At 45.9% G+C, this 24442-nt stretch overlaps 1 protein-coding gene across 1 annotated transcript in view; it reads right to left on the bottom strand.

Annotated features, from left to right (window-relative positions):
• MARCHF4 (membrane associated ring-CH-type finger 4) overlaps positions 1-23969 on the bottom strand; it is a 112970-nt gene extending 89001 nt beyond the window's left edge. Inside the window, exon 1 of the mRNA XM_010362318.2 lies at positions 21238-23969. Within this exon, the coding sequence (XP_010360620.1) occupies positions 21238-21756 (519 nt within the window). The 5' untranslated portion in view covers positions 21757-23969. The remainder of the gene's footprint in view (positions 1-21237) is intronic.
• Positions 23970-24442: the final 473 nt, after the last annotated feature.

The following is a 24442-nucleotide window of genomic DNA, read 5'->3' as shown; positions in this document are numbered from 1 at the left end:
GATACCGAGGAGACAGCAGTGATTTTGCTGACTGTCGGTCAGTTTGGGCTGGTCTGGTGTCTTTGGGTTTCTGTATCTGAGAGCAAGAAGGTAAGTTCCTTGAGAGCAGGGATATTGTCTCATTGTTCAGTGACTAATTCCTAGTGTGGGGACCAGTAACAAATTCAGTGTACATGCTCAATGTGCTGAAGAAAGGACTAGAGAATAATGTGCTAACCACAAGATGGATAAAAACAACTTTCAGGGATCTCTCCTCTCCTGTCTTAGCAGAAAGGGGAGAACACTGGTTAGGAAACAAACAATTTTTTTTGAGTGGATCCATGAACGTATCTAAATGCCTAATTGGCTTTGATTGTGGTAATTACATTACCTTTCTGAGCCTCTGCGATTGCTAGGCACAGGGCTGTATAAAGGTGAACTAGACGCATGGAACAAGCTCCCTTGAGCTCATCATTCACCTGGGAGGAGGAAATGGAGGTTTCACAGGTACCTAGTGATAACGGGGCAGGCGGCCTGCACTGTGTGCTGCAGGAGCACAGCTGGGGATGATGCGAAGTGCAGGAAGGAGGGTTTACGGGGAAGGTGACGTGTGACAGGCTAGGGCTTGGAGGAGGCTGGGCTTGGACTGGTGATGGAAGAGAGGCCTCGGTGGGGAAGAACACCTTTGAATGGAAATGAAAGGCAAAGAGCTATGGAGTCTATTTGGAGAAGCAGGCAGTGGGGATTGGCCAGAGTATCTGGTGGGAGGATAAAGTGACGAGACTGGAGGTTCGACCAAGAGGTTAGGGTCAGACCTCAGGAGTGCCTGCTTGTCACTGTGCTGAGGGCATTTAACATTTTTCTCGACAACGAGAAGCAGCAGAGTGAACTGTTCAAACTCTTTATTATGTAGGGTCACTGGGTCAGGTGGTGGCCTGATGCTTTCCTCCCAATCTCACTGCAAGGGACAGACGGGTGGAGGCAAAAAACTGAACATGCTCAGGGACCTCTGGGCTTTGCCCTCCTGTCTTCTGACACTCATCAAGTGGATTTCTTTCACCTACCACACCACCTTGCTTTGCCACGCCATAATGTGATACAACATGACCTCACTAGGCCACAACACAACCATGCTATGCCACACAATGCCACACCACCACCACCATGCTATGCCATGCCATTACACTGTGCCACAATGCGACCATGTTACGTCACTGTCTCATCATGCCACACCCCCTCACTCTGCCACTCCCCCCACTCTGCCATATCCCCTCACTGTGCCACCCCCTCACCATGTCATACCCCTTCATTATGCCACACTCCCTCACTATGCCACACCCCCTCACTTTGCCACACCCCTTCACCATGCCACACTCCCTCATTATGCCAGAACTCCACATGATGCCACACCACCTTGTTTACCCACACCATCATGTGATGCCACACAACCTCATCATGCCACACCATCACCACTGTGCCACACCACCACACTGTGCCACACAACCTCACTGTGCCCCACCACCACAGTACAGCACACCGTGCCACACTACCTCACTGTGCCACCCCACCACACTGACACCAGACCACCTTGTTTGACAGGTGCCTGTGCACCTCTTCTCCCCATCTCTCTGTTCTGCTGTTGCACATGCTCCTACCACCAGCTAGAGGTTCTGTTGTCTAACCTCTGGCCTCTGTCGTCTAGCCACTGGCCTCTGACTCATGCAATCTAAGCATGTCCCTCCCTGTTTTCTGCCGCTGATGTTATTGGAACATCTTGTCATCATGGCTTTTTATGACAATCATTTGCTCACACACTTATCTCTCTTGTTAAACTGAAAAGTTATTGAGACAGGGAACCATATTTATTTGTTGAATTCCTAGGGCTAGCATCATGCTTGGCACATCACAGGTACTTGAAAAATAGCTGCTAAATTTAATTTTGCTTAATTAAACAGTAGAAAGAGCACTGAACTTGGAGCCAGGAGCCCAAAATCCAAACCCCAGTCCTACAACCAACAAACAAGTTACCCAACCCTCCAAGTCTACCTCTCATCCTTAGGAGGGGAAAGGGATGATAATCTCAGTTTCATAGTTTTCTCCTGGAGGACCCTATTATATTTCTGGAGCATAATTGCTATACTTCTGCCCATTGCACTTACCTCACCTGTAATTGTTTATTCAGAGTGAATAGTTTCTAGAGTGGAAACATGAAAAGAACAGACATTACTGCCACTGGGAGTCCCACTGCATGCCAGGCATCACCACATGCAAGGAAAAGGACATCTTGGATATTTGAAGCAGAAATGTAGTGGAGAGAGGACATGAAAGTTGATCAAGAAATTGTCAACACTTTTTGAGAGGCTGAAGGCTTATCAGCAGAGGGAATGCAAGAGCTATAAGCAGAATTATGCCAAGAAGCTTGGCTGGTCCAAGTGCAGTGGTATTTACAAATAATTGATCAGAACCAGTTACAAATTTCTTTGTTCCTTTTCCACTCCCACTGCTTCACTTGACTAGCCTTTAAAAAATAAATAAATAAAATACATTTTAAAATAATAAAAAGAAGAAGCTGGTGCAGTTCAGCCAAGGGGCCAAGGCCACCAGGACGCCTATCATGAGCTGAGGACCCACCGTTCTGCTAGACTTCACTTCCAGGCTGTAAGCTCCGTGAGGGTGGAGGCCTTGTCTGTTTTGTTTATGATGATATGGCTTGCTGATAGGAAGAATTCCTTGGATAGTCCACCTACAGCATATATGGCACACATGTGTTCCCTGCTGGCAAGGAGCTTACCTTCTGTTCCAGGGACAGTGCATGGGTACCCAACCGTTAAAGAGACAAGATGAACAGCATCTGTGCATGACAGGAACACAAACACCTCACTTAACCTCTCTAGACCTTGATTGACTCATCTCAAAGATGAAGGAAGGTCCCTTTCTCAAAGTGTATTATTCTATATATAACAGAACCTGTTAAGTCTTTCCAGCATGAGGATAGGTAGTAATAATGCTGATGGCACCTGGGGAATAATTTTAAAAGGACAAAAAAAGGCAAATATAGTACCTTGGTTGTGCATCTACCAGATCCCTACAGGTATGAGCAAATGCAGAATAATGGCAAGGACTAGATAATTCCAAGTTCTGAGAGAACTATGGGGTATGTGCTGCATTTCTGACATTTTCTTTTGGCTCTCTGTCCAGAAAATGGCCTCTGTGTAAAAGGTCTGAAATAAAAGTATGCATGGGTATTGAAAGAGATCCAATTTGCCAACCACATTGGAGGAACCTCGGCATGTTCAGGGGTTTGGGGCTTCTGTACTCCCCTTTGTCAACCTGTTGCAGTCCCCAGCAACCTGACGTGATTGTTACCATAGTGATCACCCCAAATGGAGGGACTCCTGTGTCCCTCTTCCTCAAGTAGGCTAAGTAAGGCAGCCTCCTGATGGAAGCCAGGCTGGGCTAGGCCGGGGCCTGCACAGATGGAACTCCCAAGTCAAGGGAAACTCAGCTGCCCCAGCAGATGCTCCAGGGAGGCCGACACAACTCTACTGCCCAAGGTGAGTGTGCAGAGAAAGGAGGATGAGCGAGTGCTTATGTATGGAAGCAAAGTGGGCCTTTCCCTTCCTCCCAGGGGTGACATTTCTTTCCTCTCTCTGAGCTTTTGCTTTTTCTGTTTTTTTTTAATAGAGACAGTGTCCCACTATGTTGCCCAGGCTGATCCTGAATTCCTGGGCTCAAGCCAGTCTCCCACCTTGGCCTCCCAAAGTGCTAGGATTACAGACATAAACCTCCATACCTGGCCCCTCTGTGCTTTTGGAAAAGCACCTCCTTCTACCTGGAGTGCGTTCCACTCTCTTATCTTGGCTAAATTCAGGTCTACCATAGATATCTCATCTTGTGAGGAGCCATCCCTGACCTTCCTCAAGCCTGCCTCCCATAGCACCTTGAGCAGTCCTCAGTCCTTACCACACTATATCTTAATTCCTGCCCTGCAGTCACAAGACTGGCAAAGCACCAAGAAGACAGGAGCTGTGTTCCAATTCACCATGGTACCGAGAATCCTCACGCAGTTCTGGCACAAAGCAGCTGCTCAATAAATATTTGCAGAATGGATAAACTAGAGATTTTATTCCCCTCGTGTGGGAGAAAGATAAAACAAGTTGATATCACACTTTAAATAAAAGCCACCCACCAGCTTCTACAAGATATCCTGTGGTCTGTGAAGCTAGAACTTCATTTCCTGTGCCTTTCCTAACCACAGAGCCTAACTTTAAACGACAACACTTCAACATAAAAAAAAAATTGAGGCGATGTTCAAATGCACTGCCAAGTAGCCTCACATTTTATAAAGACTTTCAACAATAAAACTGAAATAAAACTTACAGGGGTTAGCCCCAAATTCACTAGAAAATCAAATTAACCATAAACTCCCACCCATTCTCTTTGATCTCTTCCATTCTCTAAACATTCTGGTAAATTAATCCTTTACTACAATATATTAATATGTAGGAAGTGAATAGATGAATAGTTCTGAGGCTGGAAAGGGGGTGAAAAAAGGAAGCATTTATTTATCCTGAAAGGTGCTGATGTATTCACTGATATTTTTCAGTCTGAGAATAGGAAATACCAGCTTAGGGATTTGCCTTGCACCTTGAACATGTCCCCTCATCTCTCTGTGTCCTAGTTTCTTCTTCTTCTCCTTCTCCTTCTCTTCTTCTTCTTCTTCTTTTTTTTTTTTTTTTCTGAGATGGAGTCTTACTCTGTTGCCCAGGCTGGAGTGCAGTGGTGTGATCTCAGCTCACTGTAACTTCCACCTCCCAGGCTCAAATGATTCTCTTGCCTCAGCCTCCCGAGTAGCTGGGATTGCAGGCACCTGCCACCAAGCCCAGCTAATTTTTGTATTTTTAGTAGAGACAGGGTTTTGCCATGTTGGCCAGGCTGGTCTCGAACTCCTGAACTCAAGTGATGTGCCCACCTTGGCTTCCCAAAGTGCTGGGATTACAGGTGTGAGCAACCATGCCCGGCCTCCAGTTTCTCACTTCTAAAGATCAGGAAAACCCAGTGGCTCAAGCCTGTAATCCCAGCACTTTGGGAGGCCGAGACGGGTGGATCACGAGGTCAGGAGATCAAGACCATCCTGGCTAACCCAGTGAAACCCCGTTTCTACTAAAAAGTACAAAAAATTAGCCGGGCGCGGTGGTGGGCACCTGTAGTCCCAGCTACTCGGGAGGCTGAGGCAGGAGAATGGCATAAACCCGGGAGGCGGAGCTTGCAGTGAGCTGAGATCCAGCCACTGCACTCCAGCCTGGGCGACAGAGTGAGACTCAGTCTCAAAAAAAAAAAAAAAAGATCAGGAAAACAGTGCCTGCTCTTCCCTCCCACCATAGAAACATGTGCTAGTGGCTCTGCATGTGTGTTGGAAGATAAGGAAGTCCCTGAACCCACAAGATTTCTTCCAGACCCTCCGGTGGCTTCCAAATAAAAGCTCCATTCAATCAACAAAGATGGTTGTTGTGGAGTTACTGTTCCCAGGCAGGTGCCTCCAAGCACATCCAGACCTCTAGGCTCCTATTACAGAAAGGTCATTAGGACCAACCACAGAAAGGCTGGGCTTAAGAGGACTCGTTGCTAAAGAGGAGTAAGTACATCTCTCCCATCTCTGCACCCTACCCCGCATTCTGGGTCTTAAATCACAGAGGGTAATTTAAAATGAAATGAGAGAGAGACAGGATTAGGTTGAGTAGGAAGGAACACATTTCTGATGAGGAGAATCAGGGTTAATCTCTTACTGCCATATTTTGACATACACTTCCACCTGGAGAATTCCCTTAACTGCCTTGACTCCACCTACTCATTCTTACTCAACCACTCAAAGGCAAGCCCATGTGGGGTCCTTCTCCAGCTTTCCCAGGCATCACTAGTCACCCCTCCTGTGCGGTTTTTTAGCACAACATATGCAACCCTGGTCCACGGCGTTCATTATGTCTTGTGGTTGCTGTCAGTACACTAGTCTCTTGCACTAGACTCCGAGCTCCCCATCTTATCTCTGCATTCCTGGGGTCTGACACCCAGTGGTGTTCACTCAACCTCTACTGAATGAATGGTCACTGATCATTTTGCTGCCACTAGACCAGGTGGACCAGAAAGGAAACGGACGACAGGACATTTTCATCTCTAAATCATGACCTTGGGGGATGGAAGATCCCTTAAGAGGTCATCAAGTTGATTTCCCTCATTGAGCAAGACTGGTGAATACCTGGTGGGACTCACTCAGGTCCTCTCTGTCTTTGACTCTGGTCCTCAGCATAATTGTGCCCAAAGCTGTCTTGTCTACTCTCAGCTAATTCCACCTGCCTGTTTGTGAAACTTATTTAATAACTGTATTTTTTTGTTGTTGTTTTTTGAGACAGAGTCTAACTTTGTCACCCAGGCTAGAGTACAGTGGCGCGATCTCAGCTCACTGCAACCTCCACCTCCCAGGTTCAAGTGATTCTCCTGCCTCAGACTCCCGAGTAGTTGGGATTACAGGCATGCGCCACCACACCCGGCTCATTTTTGTCATTTTAGTAGAGATGGGGGTTTCACTGTGTTGGTCAGGCTGGTCTTGAACTCCTGACCTCAAGTGATCCACTCGCCTCAGCCTCTCAAAGTGCCGGGATTACAGGCGTGAGCCGCTGCACCTGGCCCTAATACTTGTATTTTTATCATCTTTTTATTAACCAAACAATATGGAAATTTTCAAGCACATATAAAAGTAGAGAGAACATTAGAATAAACCCATGTACCCAGCACCCACCTTCAGCAATGACATGCACGATCAGTCTTGTTTTACTTATCGTCACTCAATTATTTTGAAGCAAATTCCAGCCTCATATCAAAGACACACTTTTTTACTTGAATTGCATTTGTAGAAAGAATAAAAATTAATTTAAATCTCTAGGGTCACTTCCCAATAAGTGGATTTTTGTTTGTTTGGTTGGTTTTTGGTTGGAGGTAGAAAGTCCTTGAAATCACATTACGTACTCTTTCTGATACTCAAACAGATTTTTTATTTTTTTGGAGGCAAATGCGTAATGGATGTCAAGAAGCCAGAAATAAGGCAGCAAGTGTTGCACAGAATGCCTGCATTGACTTTGCAAAGACCAGACCCTCTGGGTTCTCCCTGGAACAAAGATACACAAAAGGCTGGAGCAGCCAAATGGGCCAACCCCTGGAGTGCCTTTTTTCTTTTGTGTTAAAAAGTTGCATTTCGTGCAGACCCAGCCTACTCCCCCAGCCCCTCAGTCTTCTCCCTTGCTCCTACCCACAAGCACACATACAGCAGAAGGGACACCTCTGCACACTCACGGGCTGCCTACACTCATTCACCTGCCAATGGCTGGTTTTGGCACTTGTTTTCCAAACCAGTTGAACTGACAGCCCCAGGACTAGAAAGCTCTTTTGGCTCCACAGAGGCTTAAATCTGTGGCTTCTAGAGGGATCACCACGGGATAAATCAAAATATACAACCCACATTCCTTCAATGTGCGAAGGCACTTTTTTGGCAGTGTCGGGTTAAGAAGTGTTCAAGAACACTGCATAGTGGCCAATGCTGTTTGTGCTGATGATCATTAACTCTGTTTATATGCTGAAGGGCCCATATTGGGGAAACTTTCCTGCCCACTCAACACTGCACTGCCCCGGTGTCAATCCTGTCGATCTCAAAGCATGCAGTATACTTACAACTGAGGAACTGCATGTTTATCATCCGCTTTGGACAGAGGGGGAAGGAAAGACCAGAAAGGAAACTAAGACTTCTCAGGAGCCTGTTTCATGCACTAGGCTACGTATTGTCTTCTTAAATTCCAAAACAGTTCTATGAGGTATTTATTTTCATTAGCCCCCTATGACAGATAGAGGACACTGAAGTTCAGAGGATTTAACTGATTTGCCTGAAGTCACACAGCTAGTAAATGCTACAGCCTGAATTCTAACACAGGTTTTTCTAACCAGCAAATCCGTGCTATTTTTCCTATACCGGTAATTCGCAATTATTCTACTTTCATATGTGCTTGAAAATTTCCAGATTGTTTGGTTAATAAAAAGATTATAAAAATACATGATAAACATGCTTCACGCAGTTCCTCAGGTATAAGTATACTGCATCCTCTCCCCTTTTAAGTTAATTTTTTAACTTTTCATTTTGAAATAACATTAAACTTATTTTTAAAAATTATAAAAATAGGCCGGGCACAGTGGCTCACGTCTGTAATCCCAGCACTTTGGGAGGCCAAGGTTGGTGGATCACTTGAGGTCAGGTGTTTGAGAACAGCCTGACCAACATGGTGAAACCCCATTTTAAATGGTGAAACCCAAATTTTAGTTTCTACTAAAAATATAGAAATTAGCTGGGTGTGGTGGCGGGCCCCTGTAATCCCAGCTACTAAGGAGGGTGACGCAGGAGAATTACTTAAACCTGGGAGGCGGAGGTTGCAGTGAGCTGAGATCATGCCACTGCACTCCAGCCTGGGCAACAAAATGAGACTCCATCTCAAAAAAAAAAAAAAAAGCATGAAGATTTCTCATATGACTTTCACCCAAGTTCCCCAAAAGTTAAATCTCAATTGACCATAGTACAATGACCCAAACTAGGAACTTAACATTGATGCAAGTCTAGTAACTAATCTATAGACCTTATTTGAATTTCACCGAGGGTCCCACTAATGTCCTTTACGTGGTACAGAATCCAATCCAGATTATACAAAGTATTTAATTGTTATATCACCTTAGACTCTTCCAGTCTGAGACAGTTCCCCATCATTCTATATGTACACTTTAATATACACACACACACACACTTTTTTGACATGGTCTCGCTCTGTCACTGAGGCTGGAGTGCAGTAGTGCAGTCATGGCTCCCTGCAGCCTCTGCCTCTGGGTCCAAGTAGTCCTCCCACCTCAGTCCCCTGAATAGCTGGGACCACAGGCATGTACCACCATGCTTGGCTAATTTTTAAATTTTTTTTGTAGAAGCAAAGTTTCACTATACTGCCCAGTGTGGTCACAAACTCCCGGGCTCAAGCAATCTTCCTGCCTTAGTCAGTCAAAGTGCTGGGATTACAGGAATGAGACACCATGCCCGGCCTTTCCTCTATATCTTTCCTGATGTTGAGACTTTGGAAAGTACTGGCCAGTTATTTTATACAATCTCTCTAGACTCTTTTTAATATTCAGAAAGTATCACAAACCCTCAAATGACTATAGTTATACTTTGAGTTTCTCTTTGAGAATATATTTATTGACAAGCTACAGTAAATTGAAGGATGCTTTTGAGTTTGTTCCATATACATTTGAAAAATAGTAAGTATATCTGTGAGATCATTTTGCTTAGCTACAGGCAATGGTTGGGTATATTTAGTTTCATCTATTCCTGACAGATGATATCATGGTAGCTCCTCCTGAGGTCAGCAGCCCACAATCATACACAGTCGAAGGCAGACATTTTCAAAGTTTGAAGAAAACAATAGAGAGCTTGTGAGGTCATACAAAAACACCAAGCACTAATGTTTAATGTATATTTGTGATTTTATTGTATGTTTGTATTCTACATTATGCTAACATTTTCGCATTCATTATATCAGTTAACCTCACAACAACCTCTGGGATGGTACTGTTATTATCATTGCCATTCTACAGTGGAGAAAATTAAGATTCTGAGTCTGTAAGTGACTTTCCCAAGGATACGCATCTACTGCACAGTAACAATGGGATCTGAAAGCAGTTCTGCCTGACTCTGCAAGCCCTGTGTTCTTATCAACCTTGCTAGTTTTCTACAAAAGCATCTCTGACTCCTTGCTTTCATTGTCCTTGTGCCAGGAACATTCTTCATTTTCTATTTCCCAAATTCTTTTCCCTTTTCAGCCTTTAATGTCCAGTTTTTAGGCCATTCTTCTAGGGAGGCATCTGCTACAGGTGGAAGGAGGAATTGGATTTATATCAGCCCCAGGTGTGACTGGGGCATCATAAGGCATAAACGAGGACAGCAGAACTAGAAGAAGCTTGGATATTCCAGAGTACAACCTCCTCTTTTTATAAAAGAGCAAATAAGAATGATAACTAGTAATACTTATTGCATGCTTAATGTGGGTCAAGTGGTGTTCTAAAAGCTTGCCATGTGTTTTCTCATTCATTCACTCACTCTACCTTTATTGAGGTAGAGACTTCTAGAACTCACCCATCTCTGGAAAAAAAGCCTTCATCTTTTTGCCGGCACCCAGAAGGATTATACTCCCCACCCCTATTGCTGTTAGGCAAAAACATATTCCTAGACCCAGCCAGGGAGTTGTAGGCAAAAGTGATATGTCAGTCCTGAGCTGAAACACTTCGTTGTTGGGGCTTAGTGACCTGTGAGGGATGGAGCTGTGTACCATCTGTTGCCCTGCTCTGGGATAGGGGAAGGAAACCAAATGGGGAGAAGTGGGAAGCGAGCCCCAGATTTGGCTTCACTCAAGAATACCCTGAGAACATAATTCAGGAGTGGGAATTTATGGTTGTATTAGTCAGGGAAATTAACATTAGCTGGGTAACAGACAAACCCCCAAGCTTCAGTATCTTAACACAATCAAAGTTAGCATTTCCCTCATGTCAGAGCCCATGTTGGTCAGACTTTTCCATCTTGCAGCTATCCCATCTAGGACTTAGAGTTCTCACATCCCTGAGGCAGGGGAGAAGAGAGATGCAAGAGGCATCCCTTCCTGCCTCTGCCATGGGTGACACATGCCTCTTCTTTCCTAGTCACATGATCCTGTTGTAGCCAAGTACCCCGATTTTTCTACAAAAAAGAGAATGAATTATTATTTTTATTATTTTTTCCTCTTATTTTCTCTTTTCTCTGTTTTTCCCTATTCCCCACTTCCTACTTAGTCCTTTAGAAAGGCAATTATAGCTTTTCACCTCCTGTTCATCAGGCTCTCCCTACAGGGCAAGTTCACCTAACTATGTACTTAGAAGCTTGAGTGGAACTCACCCACCAGGAGGTTGCCTCAAGAGACAACAGTCAATCTACAACCCCAAGTATGCCCACTACAAAACTCTCTTCCACCTGGAAAGCTTCAGTCACATTTACAGTCTAGTTCTGCTCTTGAAGATGCCAGCTGTCACCAGCTTGACCACCCAGTAGATAAGGCACTGAAATGAGTTATGCAGACCTCCACCTGCTTGCTTCCTCCACTGTGTGTCTTTCATGCTGAGACCCCTTCTAAAAGCACCTGATTTCTGCTCTAAAAATGAAGTGGTACCCTTAAGGCAAGAAGCCTGTCCTTCTTCCCCTAAGCTAGCTTTGGAATAAAAAGTCACTTTCTCCATAGCAGATCTTACTCTTATTAATTGAACTCTGCCAGCGCTGAATGACTGAACTTGCATTTTTGATTACATCATCCCCTCCCAACTAACTCTCCTCTCCTCCTCCTTCAGGGCCCACACCTCTGTTCCTTGTTCCAGAACCTCAGGTCTGGTGGACACATGTCTTCTCCCCATTTGGTTTCCTACTAATACACAGTATTCCTGAAGTAATCACCTACTTTGGAATTCTCAAAGCCAGAGATTGAAAATGCAGATCCCAGGGCACTACCCTGGGATCACAGCCTGGGACTCCACGTATCATCTCCTTCCTGAAGCATTCTTGATGTCCACAGATGTTTCAAAACTACTTTAAAGTGTAGCCAGGTCAGAATAACTTCAGTCACTTATGCTTTTTGATGTATTCATGTACCATCTATACTATTATTTTCTTCAAACTTAACATTTGCCTTAAATGTCTCACATTTCTATTTCAATAAATTTATTTCTAAGGGAGACTTTTTGTCACTGCCATAAATGAAAGACTGATACCATTTGCCATAAAAAGAATAGACAAACTCTGGGACATCCATGCGATGGAATATTATTCAGCGCTAAGAAGAAATGTGCTATCAACCACAAAAAGACACTGAGACATGGAGGAAGTTTAAATGCATATTACTAAGTGAAAAAGCCAATCTGAAAAGGCTACACACTCTCTGATTCCAGCTATATGACATCCTGGAAAAGGCCAAATATTTTGCCGGGAGATCGGGAGTGGAAGCAGGGAGATGAATAGGTGGTGGAGCACAGTGGGTTTTTAGGTATGATACCATACCATAGGTTTTCTGTGTGATACCATAATGGTGAATACATGTCACTATATGTTTGTCAAAACCCTTAGAATGTACGATACCAACAGTGAACCCTCCTGTAATCTATGGACTTTGGGTGATAATGATGTGTCAATGCAGGGTCAGTTGTAACAAATGTTCCACCCTGGTGGAAATTTTTTTTTTGCTTTTGTTTTGTTTTGTGGAGATGGAGTCTTGCTATGTTGCCCAGGCTCATCTCAAACTCCAGGGCTCAAACGATCCTCCCACTTCAGCCTCCCAAAGTGCTGGGATTATAGCATGAGCCATTGTGCCTGGCCAAAGTACGGGATGTTGATGGTGGGGTAGCAGGGAGTACATGGGAACTCTCTGTACTTTTGTTCAATTTTGCTGTGAACCTAAGGCTGCTCTAAAAAAATGAAGCCCATTAAAAAAAAGAATAGACACATACAAATATAAACAAAACAAAGTAAGAAGTTCTAGCTAAAATAAGTGCATGTCCGAAGATCTGAGTCTAATGCCTTCTTTCTTTGTTTATAAAGCAGACAGACATTACTAGAAAGGTGTTAAATACATATTATCACTAGGGTGAGATTTTATCTCCTAGATATTATCATGAAGCATGAGAGCAGACTGAAAAGGGAACAACATTCTTACCTGGGGATCAACGTTATTTAACATCATGTCTGTCTGGGGCTGTCCATCCCATCCCAGGTTTTCAGAAACACCAGTCCAAGGAGGACCTTCAGTGCAAACCTCTTGCTTGCATATTGGGCAAGCATTTCCTCTGCAACTTCCTCTGCATGCTTGTCTGCATGCATGGTCTGCCCCTGACCTGTAGGGACTCAAAGTCCAGGAAAGTGTCTTTCTACATATTTCCTGCCAAGCAGAGAGTGCTGCTTCATAAAGATCTGTCAGGGACCTGGTGATGATGGAGATGGATAAAGACAATGATGTTGGGAGTGAGGGACCCAAGGAAGAGAGGACAGAGTTCAGCTGAATCAGACAATACAGAGGCAGAAAATCTGCTAAACAGAGGCTGGTCCAAAACACCCGTCCCTGATTGTCAGTCACAAAAACAGCTTGGGGTTTACTGTGACGGAAGCATAGCCTTAGACATCTGATTTTTTAAAGACTTCAGTGAGAGAGGGTAGTAGGAAAAGCAACAGTGTGATCTGAGGGCTCCATTCCAGGTCTCTGAGACACACTGGTAGGATGGGGTAAATATCACTCCCTTTCAGTTAGCAGCTGTTGTGTGCCTAGATCTTTAATGCATCATGTCAATTCTTTACAAATGTTCAAACTCAATATTTTATCTCTGTTTTATAAACAATAAAATCTAGGTCCAGAGAAGTTAAATAAGTTGCCCAAGACCACTCAGCTGGGAAGGGCCCCAAATGGGAATGAAATCCATGCCTTTTGGACTTCAAAGCCCATGTTCTTCCCATCATTCTGCAATAGAATAAGGAAATGCATGCTAGCCAAACGGTCTCAACCCAAGATAATGATCACTATGATTACTAGGACAAGAATCATCGCTATTTATCATTATAGAAACAGTAAATGAGGTCGGATGAGATTGCAAGGGGTCATCCATACCCCTGTTGCTTGGCCTTTTAGTTTATACACATATGTGTGCACACATGCGTGCACACACACACAATATACGAGGGACCAAATATAGCACTATTAATCTGGAATGAACATGTGCAAGTAGCAGGGAGAAAGGAATAGCAAATAATGAGTCCCGACTGTACACAGAACCCTATGCTAGCCACTGGGGTGGCTTCAAGAGGGTTCTTTCAGACATTGATGTTGATTCTGTTCAACCACATCCAAAACAGTCTTTCCATAAAGGAGAAAAATAACTTGATCTGTCCTTCTCAACACCTCTATGGACAGGTCCTGCAAAAAACCTCATGAGTACAATTCGCTGGGTTCAGGACTGGGGCCCTTGTATCCCTCTTGTGAGTCATGAGGTCATTCTTGGATCACAGAGTTGGATAGAACCTATATTTGGAAACTCCCCTCTTTCTTTCCCTGACAATTTGCATCTACCTGGATTTCAAATTGTAACTTACTCAATTTTCCTATTTTGTCATGAGACAGTCAGCCCCAGGTACACCTCACCTTTGCTTTTACCATACACAGAATGGGGTATCAAATGTGTACTATATGTACATGTAAACTCTGGCTTACATATGATGCATCTTGGGAGGAGGATGGTATGCAGCTTGGACCATACAGTATTTGCTTGCCAGCTCCTTTACATCCAGGCTTACTTCCAACTTGGCTTCCTTCCCAGCAAACAAGCAGCAGCTCGCTCATCCCCACACTCCTTTGAGTGTCTCCTCTCCCTCCAACCTCGTCTCTCTCCCCCATCTCACAGGCCACAGCTGGACTTTTCCAGCATACTAGCTGGAAAAAGGGGCAGAAAGAGAGAATCCTAATATCTCTCCTTTTTCTCTCCCAGCCTCTTGTGAAATCCATATTTCGTAACTTCCGGCTCTGCTAGCCTTAAGTAACTTTCTTGATGGGGGCCTCAGCTAGAAGCCACATCCAATAAATTGGTCAACTCACCCCAAGCTGATCCTGGTAAGTGAAGGATTACTACGAACTGAACACTGTGTAGAGAATCTTACAAACAATTGATTTGAGAACTGCTCCGCAACTGCCAAGACACAGACATCTCCCTTCCTCTCGTTCCCAGTTCTGCCTGTGAAAGTGAGACAGATGCATTCAGTGTTGTATTTGTGCTTATGCGTGAGCAAGTGTGTACATGTAAGACAGCGATATCTGTGAAATAGCCTGTAACCCTGTGGTGGGGTTTTAACATCCTTACCTTATCTCCCAATAGAGAATTAGAGTTTTGGTAAGAGCCTTGAGTGAAGAAAAGTTTCTTGGAGCTTCCAATTTAAGTAGGACCAGGACTGACAGAAGTAGGAACTGAAAGCTCACAACTCTTGGGCTTGTGAAAATGGGCTCCCCCTTTCCCAGGATGGTTTTGAATCCTTGGGTCCATGATGGTGTCTGTTTCCTATTGGCCATGAAGCGCTTGCTCTCCCACCATGATGTATGCATGGTGAAAATTTACAATTGCAGCAACAATATGGCTGGCAACACCTTAGGATTTCTATGAACACAGGACAGAAACTGTTCTTTCTAATCTTTGCTGAAGATATATTTGTATATGCCATGTAATGTGTTTACTGACCTTAGATGTCCTGAGATAAGATAACCCCTTGAATTGGAGAAGGTGAGGGGATCATCTCTTTTTGCTTAGATTAAAAATCTCCCAGACCCCAAAATTATCTTATTTATGAATTCCAACTCCCAAGCTCAGAAGGGATCTTGAGGATTATCTAGCCCCAGGTCCCCATAAGATCCCCCTTCTAAGGCAGCCTATAAGATCTTGGGACAGCTTTCATGGAAAGTTTGTATAATAGTGGAACCCAAGTTTACTTCCCTGGAAATTCTATCACTATAGAAGGCACTGCTCTGTGGACCCTTTCTTCTGCAGAGCACATCTTTGGCATTTGACACCACTTTTTTCCTAAATGTTCTCTTTTCCCCAGTTCTCCTACCTATGAACCTGCCCACTGGATGTTAACATTAGCTGGGTATTTCAAGAAATACTCATAGAGCATGAAGCAGGTGCCAGGTACTGGGTTGAGAGCCAATGATCCAGCAATGAATGAACACACACAGTTCACTTCCTCCAGGGATCTTATAGTCCCTTTGCAGTGCTCCCCTTAGACCCAGACAAGATAACCCCTAGCTCTAGAGGACCCCACTCTGCTCCCCCTTCAGCTGAACCTCTCCCCACAGTGTGAGGAGTCTGTAGGGTCAAGGAACCTCACCTGTCTTCTGGAATATGCTCCAATTACCTGGAACTCTGGAATTCCTGTCCAGAGAGCCTTGAACTTGCTCCCAGGACCTGCAGGACTCTCTTCTTTGGATACATAAACTGTTCCCTCCCTGGCCCAAGGGCAGGGATTGGGGCAAGGCACCACTGTTTGGGGGATGGTATGGACAGAGCTTGGACAAGCCAGCAGGACTGTCCATACACGTGGGTCCAAGGCTCATTAGTACCGGCTAGAGTCAGCGTTGGAAAGAGAATCAGAATGTCCTGTAGATCAAAAGACAGTTATCCCCATTTGACTAGCACAGAATCCAGAGACATCTAAAAGTTCTAAATTCAAACCTGTCTCCCAGGTTGTTTTCAAGGAGTATTTGTCAGGAAAGGAGGATAAAATATATTTGAACAGTTTGTTAGCTGGATTTACTGCTTTTAAATATTTTGGCCCATGGTATGTGAGGTTCCATTTATACTCCTGCCCCAGGGCCTGTAAATGTGAGGGATGGGTCTCTTCTATGTGGAAGACAGATACTAAATAACCACACAAAGAAATGTAAAATCAAACCACAGCACTAAGACGACTAAGTATACCATTTAAGTCTCTTCTAAAATGCTCTGCTTGAGCTCCATTCCCAGGTTTTCATTGCATCTTAGGATCTCCAGATTCCCCATGCCCTGAAAAGCCATATCTTATTCCCAACTAACCGAAACACTGACTAGACCATTCCATACAATTATTGCCCCTTCTGAACACAGAACTCCAGGGAACCCAACCCCAGAAAGAATAAAAAAGCAGATTAAGCTTGCTAAACTTTCCACATACACGTCCTACTTTCCATTAGGGCCGGAACAGGTGGCCTCCTACCCTAGCTTCTGACTGCCATGGTGGATTTTGTCTTTGCACCCACCTCTAGGCACTCCACAGCTGCCTAGCTGGGAGGCGGATTCGCCTGTTTCCAAGGTATCCATGTGTGGAGTGCCTGGAGGTTGTTCTACAAAGACAAAATCCACCATGGCAGTCAGATGTGGGGGTGGGGGGACACACATCTCTTCTGCTTCCATCTGTCCAACCTCAGCCTGGCAGCCTAAATCTATTTCTTCTCATGTGGTCTTCGGCAGCAATAGAGAAGTCTTCTCTAACTAACTGTAGATAAAGTGGCAAATTCCCCGACTTGTCTTTTTCAATAGGCACTCTGCCCACTAGCTGCTTTTAAACATACATCTCTTTCTTGTACCTGATATTACTGTAATTCACTCAGCCTCACTGTCTGTGTGTTCTTGATTTCTATCAGCCCCTGTGATGTCTGGGTTAGATTGTGACACTCCCAGAGGGCAGGACCACATCTACCCTACATCTCTGGACCTTGTCCAGCAGAACAGCAGGCAAAAGGTAGGTGCTTAATAAAGACTTTGATGATGGAAATGGACAAGCTGCGCTCTGTGCCTAGAGCATTGTAAGTCTGCTAGAAACAGTCCACATACATGCCACAATCATAGTGGCTTCCTGACAGCCTGTGGGCTAGGGCACACTTTTCCTTTTAAACAAGGCAGGAACAGCACTCTCTTGAATCTGAGATAGTAATAATAACAATAACAAAATGCTATGATAGCACTGCTCTTATAGTATTGACTGATTTGATGCTCAGAATAATCTTATGACATAGGGACTATTACTATTTTCCCAGTTGTACAAATGAGGAATCCAAGACACAGACAGGGTGTATAACTTGTTCAGGCCTACAGCTGGGGACATCTGGCTTCAGAGAGTTCAGATTACCCACAATGGTACATTGTCCCACAAAGTGGGCTAGTGCAGCTTCAACGAAAAAGGGAGAGTGAGGAAGTTTTGATCTGGAGTCTGGTTCTACAGTCTCATGGGTCCTGACCCCTGCTCAACATGAATGAATGGTGGAGAGGAGAGAGGCTACTCAGTAACTTTTTAGCATGGAGCCAAGTAGGTTCTCAGAGCAAGTGTTCACACCTATCCCTCTCTCAGTTCCTGTCTTCTCTTCCATTTTTCCAACATGCTAAGCTCATTCACATTCACGCTTTTGAACTTGCTATTTCCTCCACCTGAAATGCTCTTCCCCTAGACCTATGCATTGCCGGGCCCTTCTCATCATTTAGGTGTCAGCTCAGATGACACATTCTTAGGAAGACTTTTCCTGATTACCCTTTCTAATGTGGTGGTACCTTTCCTACCGCCTCCCTTTCATTCCTTTCTAACTCATTTTCCTTTTTAAATTTCATCACGGCACTTAAATCACCTTATTTACTTATTATTTTACTTGTCTATGTATGGTCTCTACTAGAATGTCAGCTTCAGGAGAGCAGAAATCTCATCTGTTTTGTTCATTCCTGAATATTCATGCCTGGAACAGCAACGGGCACACTGTAGGTGCCCCCAAAAAATTGTTAAATAAATGCATGCACCAATGAATGGATGCAAAGTCCTTTGTAGATAGGTGCAAAGGTGAAACTAGCTGGATTCTCTTGTTGTTCCTCACCACAGATATTGCAAGCCCTTGGCAGGAAAAGATCAAATATTCATTTTTTAGGTAGTTGTTTAGCCCCTATAGCAGTAGCAAATGATTGGGGTGATGGGGAGTGGGGAGGTGGGGGTCTGCTTAATTCCTTTGTTTGGGCAGAGATAACACCAAGACTTTCAGCTACTAAGACTGCAGACCACATTTCCTCCAGGGCCATGTGTAGACAGTTGCTGAACAGCTCTCTCCCTGAAGAGAAACTAAAATACAGAAATTTTAGCTTTCTCTCTCTCTCTCTCTCCCCCATTCCCCCTTCCTCCTCCTCCTCCTCCTCCTCCTTCTCTCTGTCCCTCTCTTTCTCCTTCCCCTCCGCTACTGTTGCCCCCCTCTCTCTCTCTATCTCTCTCTTCCTTCTCTAGAGTTTCCCTTATCTTCTCTCCTTTGTCTCTTTCATAGAAATGCTGTGGGGGAAAAAAAAAAACAAGAAGAAAGTGGGAAACTGTATTCTCCACACCTAATGCAGTACTCACATTGCTCTTATTACTGCTATAACACAATCCCATTAAAGCCTCTTGGTTCCTGCACAGATAAAGTAAACCCCCAAAACATAATAATCATATGCAGGAAGTGCTTAATTTGATCCAGTCTTAATGCAGACTTGGCCCCCTAATCCTCCCACATAATAGAGCCCGTTGCTTTACTGGTGTTAGCTTTTTTTATTCAATGCTTTATTTATGACACATCATCAAAATAATGAACAAGAAAGGAAAGCTTCTAACCTCTGACCAGATCTTGTATCACATGAGGGTATTTCACAATATTGCCAATTTTTTTTTCTTTTTCTTTTTTCAATAAAATACAGCTTTCTGTTATCAAAATACATGCTCATTATATATAAATCCCTTCCAAGATATTTTTTACACTTGTTTTCTCCTGGATTCTCCCAACACACCTCTGAGGAAAGGAGAGGGGCATGAAAAGGTGTCTCCAAATCATGTAAGTTGGAAAAGCAGCCCAGAGGCATAAAGCTATTTGGAGAAGTTCACACAGCAGGGGAAATATTATCGCAGGGCACCTCCAAGTCCTGCTGTTTTCTAGATACAAGAGTGCTCTTGCCAGAAGCCACACTCCCAGCCCCTGTGACATGTAGACCTGAGCACATATAAGAGACAAAAGAAATGACTTAGGAATTTAGGAAGCTAAAAATTCTTTCTTTTGAAAAGTATGAAGTACTTGATGGTGGCAAGAGCCTGATATCAAAGTGAGGCACCCTCTTGTTGTCAGCCATGCCACTCTATCCCATAGCTCTGATGGAGCCTGGTGCTGGAAGTAGAGAGAAGGACTGAAGGAAAGGCACTCTGGAAGTTTTTTTCTAACAGGAGTTTTCAACTCTGGACAACACTTTATTGGATACTTAGGTAATCTTAGTCATAAGAAGGAAGAATCCAGCCCCCAGCCTCTCAGAGACATTTATTCATACTAAGATCTATATCACTTCCCCTCATAATTCCAAGCTGTAGCTCCAGGAATCGCTGGTCTCTAAAGTTCTTTGTCCATTGAAAGCAAAGCAAGAAAATGAATGAAAATGCCAGCTAAGCCTGCGTCTTACAGAGCACACCCTCAGCAAGAACCAGAGCCAGTCAAAGCCTGGCATGGCATCCTGCTGCACTGCCACTTCCTCAAGGAGTATCCAGAAGTCTTCTCTGCACTTCAGGAAACTACTACAGAAGTGGCTGATGGGAACACATAACCTTGCCCACTTTGCAATTGAATATTCCTTCTCCAGCATCACTTACTGGGTGAGCCTTTCTATCTGTGATTCTTTGGAGAAGTGTTGCCACATTCTACGGTTCTTGACGAATGTACACATGCTATCCAGCACTACTGACACTAGATTGTAGGTGAACTTAGGAGAGGTGTTTGTGAAAATCTGAATGAATAGGGTAGGGAAAACCTGCCAGACTTGGGAAAGCTCTGGTCCATGAGAGAGTTGGCATTCCCTATCCTGGATGGGGAGCATTTAAGGGATTTTCTAAGTCAATACACTTTAGGTCTGAAAAGAGAAATAACAAGATACCTTATTCCCTACTCCAGTCCTTTAAACTCACTCTCATTCCTATTTACCTGCCTGTTTTCAACATAGAAAAATTTGAGTCTGCCAAGAAGTATCTCAGCAAATCATTTAGTCTTGGACACAGAATCCCTCTCCATTTCCTCCTCAGTCGCTAGAACATAATGCTGAGGATGTCAATGTGATATGAAAGAAAGTTGTTCAAAGTGAAAGAACAAGCTTACTGGATTTCAACCTATGAGAATAGGAAAAGAGAACAAGATCTCGGCATACTCTCAGAGCAGGAAGAGGTTGGGATATGGGACTGAAGATGGGCTAGACGAAATATTACTAACAACAAATTAGATAAAAGGATATCTTGGCAACCAGTGTGAATACACCACCAAGTTTCTTCACTCCGTTACTTCTAGATATTCTATTCTGAGGATGTTTGTGAAATTTGGAGATGGAATTGGAGACACTAGCATTGGAAGGAAAATGCAAAATCTAGAACACAAACGAACCACCAAGCAGGCTCCACCGGGAACCAGACACTCATTGGGCAAACTTAACCACCAGAAACATCAATGAGGGCTCTTAAACATAGAGTCCTCATACTAGAGGCAACATAATGGTTCTCCAGGGCAAGCAGGCGAGTAGCAATCTGCAAGACCTGAAAATACCACAGGAAGCAGGAGAAGAGAAAAGGGGACTCACCTGTTCTGGCCCCTGGAAGCAGATGCGGCAGAGTGGGGTCCTCATACCACTGTCCAAGCTGCTGCCCAGTGAATAACGATCCTCGGTCTTCTCCTTACAGAAGTCATCTGAGGAGGCACTGCTAAGCAGTGAGGCAGGTGGCTCTGTGGCTGGGCCACCCCAGTCATCTTCCACAGAAGAAGGTGGCAAGGGGGGTGGAGGTGGCACAGGAGGGGGCTCCCTGCCCACCACTTCTCGGGGGCCCCTCCAGCCTGCCCACCCCCCGGCGCCCAGAGCCGGAAGGGTGTTGTTGTTGGCCGCCAAACCGGGGGGCTGGGGGTCGCCGTGCATGGGCAGGGGCGCTTGAGGAGGGCGCCGCAGTAAGAAAACCTTCAGGTCATTGAAGAGCATGCGGCAGCGGCACTTGAGGAGACCCTGGTGGCGCAACATCTGGGGAGCTGGGGCGCACAATCCACAGCAGTACCAGCCGCAGCAGCAGCACCACCACCACCAGAGCAGCCCACACAGGGGCATCAGCATGTGCCCGTGGAAGGAGAGAGCCCAAGAGGGGTGGCCGGAGTCTTAAAAGAGGGGGACAGGACAGGTTTGGGGGCCCACAGTGGATCTGTGTTGTGGGGGCAGTCTGCTTTCTCACTGGCTTTTCATACAACCCCTCCAAGTAGCAAATAAATTGATCCCAGGACTGAGAAGTGTGAGTCACTGGTTCTGAACTCCACCTGCAAAGCCCAATAACAAAAAAGTTTCTCTTGCCCTCACACACCCACCCCAACCTCCAACTTTGTTCAGTGTGTCTCCTTTCTGCCTTTGACCTGAGGACACTGGTAGGAGCAGAGGGATTGAAGAAGTGTGGTGAAGGGGCCACTAGAGCCTTAAGATCAATGTCGAATTGTTTAAAAGTTCCCCAGGAAAGGATTATTGGGTTCTTCTCAAATTCCTAGGCCGTGAGAAATCTTTCTTTTATATAAAAGGGTGGGGACAATTGTAAATCAAATTTGGAGTGGATTGAACTGGCCTTAGAGAAAACCAGCTCAATGAAGAATTGAGGACTGCATGTGTGAGAGAGAAAAGATAGTTCTTCTCAGGTGGTAGGGGTTAGGGGGAGTCAAGGTAGGGGAGGAGAGAAGATTGGGAGAAGTTTTAATTCTCCTGGGCAGAAAACTGGGGCAATTAACCCCCAGAAGCACCAGAGTGGCTTTTAAGAGAACAGTTGGGTGGGGGAGGGGGTGGCAGGTGAAACTGGGCTAGGGGCTTGTGCTTTGCCTCTGCAGCCAAAGGGCTAAGCAGAAGAGGGGAAAGCCAATTAGGAGAAGCGAGATAAAATAGAGGGTTGGGAAGGAAAAAGGATGGGAGAAAAAGAAAAGATCGTTTAACCCTTGCAGAGGCGCCTCCTTCCTGAGCGTGAAAATCCTGGCTAGAGGAAGGATGTGTGTACCGGGGTGAGAGGGCGGTGGAGCAGAGAACAGGGGTAGAGGAGAGGGGCGTGTGGGAGAGAACAGGAGAAAGGAGTGGTTACATTATCTCAGCCCCCAGCCCACCCCTGCTGCAGTCGGCAAATCCGTGGCCCCCTCCCCTCGGTTCCATCAAAGGTCCCTTCGGGCGAGGGGCAAGAGCCGAGAGAAGGGTAGGTCCGGGCGGGCGAGTGGCCTCGCCTTCTCCTCCTCTTCCTCCTCTGGGTCGCGGTCGCCCTCCTCCTCCGGCTCCGGGTCGGCCCGCGCCCGCAGCTGCTGCTGCGGCGGTGGAGGCGACTGCTGCTCGGCGTCCGGATGTCTCCGGGGCGGGGGCTGCTCCGGCTCGTCCTCTGGCTGCTGCCCGCCGTCCGGCGCGGTCGCGACTCCGGCCTTCATGATCCTCCTCCTCCTCCTCCCCCTTCCCTGGGGGCCAGCCCTGAGCCCCCGCGCCCGGGCAGCGCTGCCATGCAACCAGAAGCGAGGCAGGCGTGGGGGTGGGGGCGGCTGAGGAGTGAGGAGGGGGGGTAATAAAAAATGAAATAATACTAGTGGAATAATTCGGTTCTCAGTCAGGCAAGAGTGCTTCTGAAGGGTGGGGGCGGAGGAGGGCGGCTGCCGGGTCTGCTCGGCAGCTCTGCCCCCGCTACCCCCACCAAGGGCGGCCTCGGTCCGCTCTCTGCCCCCCCACCCCGCCCCTTCCTCCTCTCCGCCGCCTCTGGCTGGCTGGGTTCGCTGTTGCTACCTCTCCTCGCAGATACAACGAGGTAAGGCTTGTTTGCGGTGCCAGCTGAAGGTGGGGAGGGGGAAGCGAAGCAGTGTGGCCAAGGTGGGAGGCAGCCGGCACTTGGCTCCAGCTTGGTCCTCGCGACTCCCCAAAACCGTATATAAATATATCTCTTATAAAAGCCGAGAGGAAGCAAATCAGATTCCAGGCTGCTGCCAGGTGTTGTCTCGTCTTCCGCCGTTGCTCAGCACCCGCCGCTGCCCCCACTGGCTCGGTTCCCAAAGGGGTGGTGCTGGAAGGAGGTGGCGGGGCGGCTAGCTGACCGTCCGAGAATTGGAAACAAGGTTCTTGCAGCGAGGGAGGCTCTCGGCTATCTCCGCTGCCGGTGCCGCGGCCGCCGCTGCTGCATTCAGCACCCGGGCGAGTGGACAGCTCCCACCCAGCCCCCGCGCGTCACGCTAGTGGGGGCCTGACGCAGACGCCGCGGAGGGATGGAGGAGGGAAAGGGGATGAGAGGAAAAGAAGCTGGAGGGAGAGGGAGCAAGAGGAGGAGAGACTGTGCGAGGCAAGGGGATGGGGAGGGACCAAGGGAAAGGGAGGTAACCAGGAGAGGGAGGGATTGAGGAAGGGAGGGAGGAGGGAGCGAAGTGAAGAGTAAAAGAAAGAGAAAGGCCACGGGGAGGGAGGGGAGCGATTCAGGCAGTAACTCTTGCGTTTTCCTCAGCAGGAACGTGTCGGTGTGGAAGGTCTGGTTGTAGACTCTCTGCCCGCTGTCCACTAACACAGTTCCCCTCATTGCACATACAAGACACAGACACCTCTTGACCAGAGACCGTTTCTCTGTTCACATAAACATTTAAAGTAGATCTCAGTCTGCAAGCTTTCGAGGAGATAAAGTTTTGTGACTTCCACAATGAAGCTGGGACTTGATGGAGATTAAATCCCTCATGACTAAGACCTCATGAGAAGGAAATGCTTCAAATGTTCAAACAGGGAGGAGGATGCTAGTACCATTTTTTGTCAGCTTCTTCGT

The sequence above is a fragment of the Rhinopithecus roxellana genome, chromosome 14 (genome assembly GCF_007565055.1).
Source record: "Rhinopithecus roxellana isolate Shanxi Qingling chromosome 14, ASM756505v1, whole genome shotgun sequence".
Taxonomy (NCBI): Eukaryota; Metazoa; Chordata; class Mammalia; order Primates; family Cercopithecidae; genus Rhinopithecus; species Rhinopithecus roxellana.
This window is presented reverse-complemented; position numbering and strand designations above follow the sequence as displayed.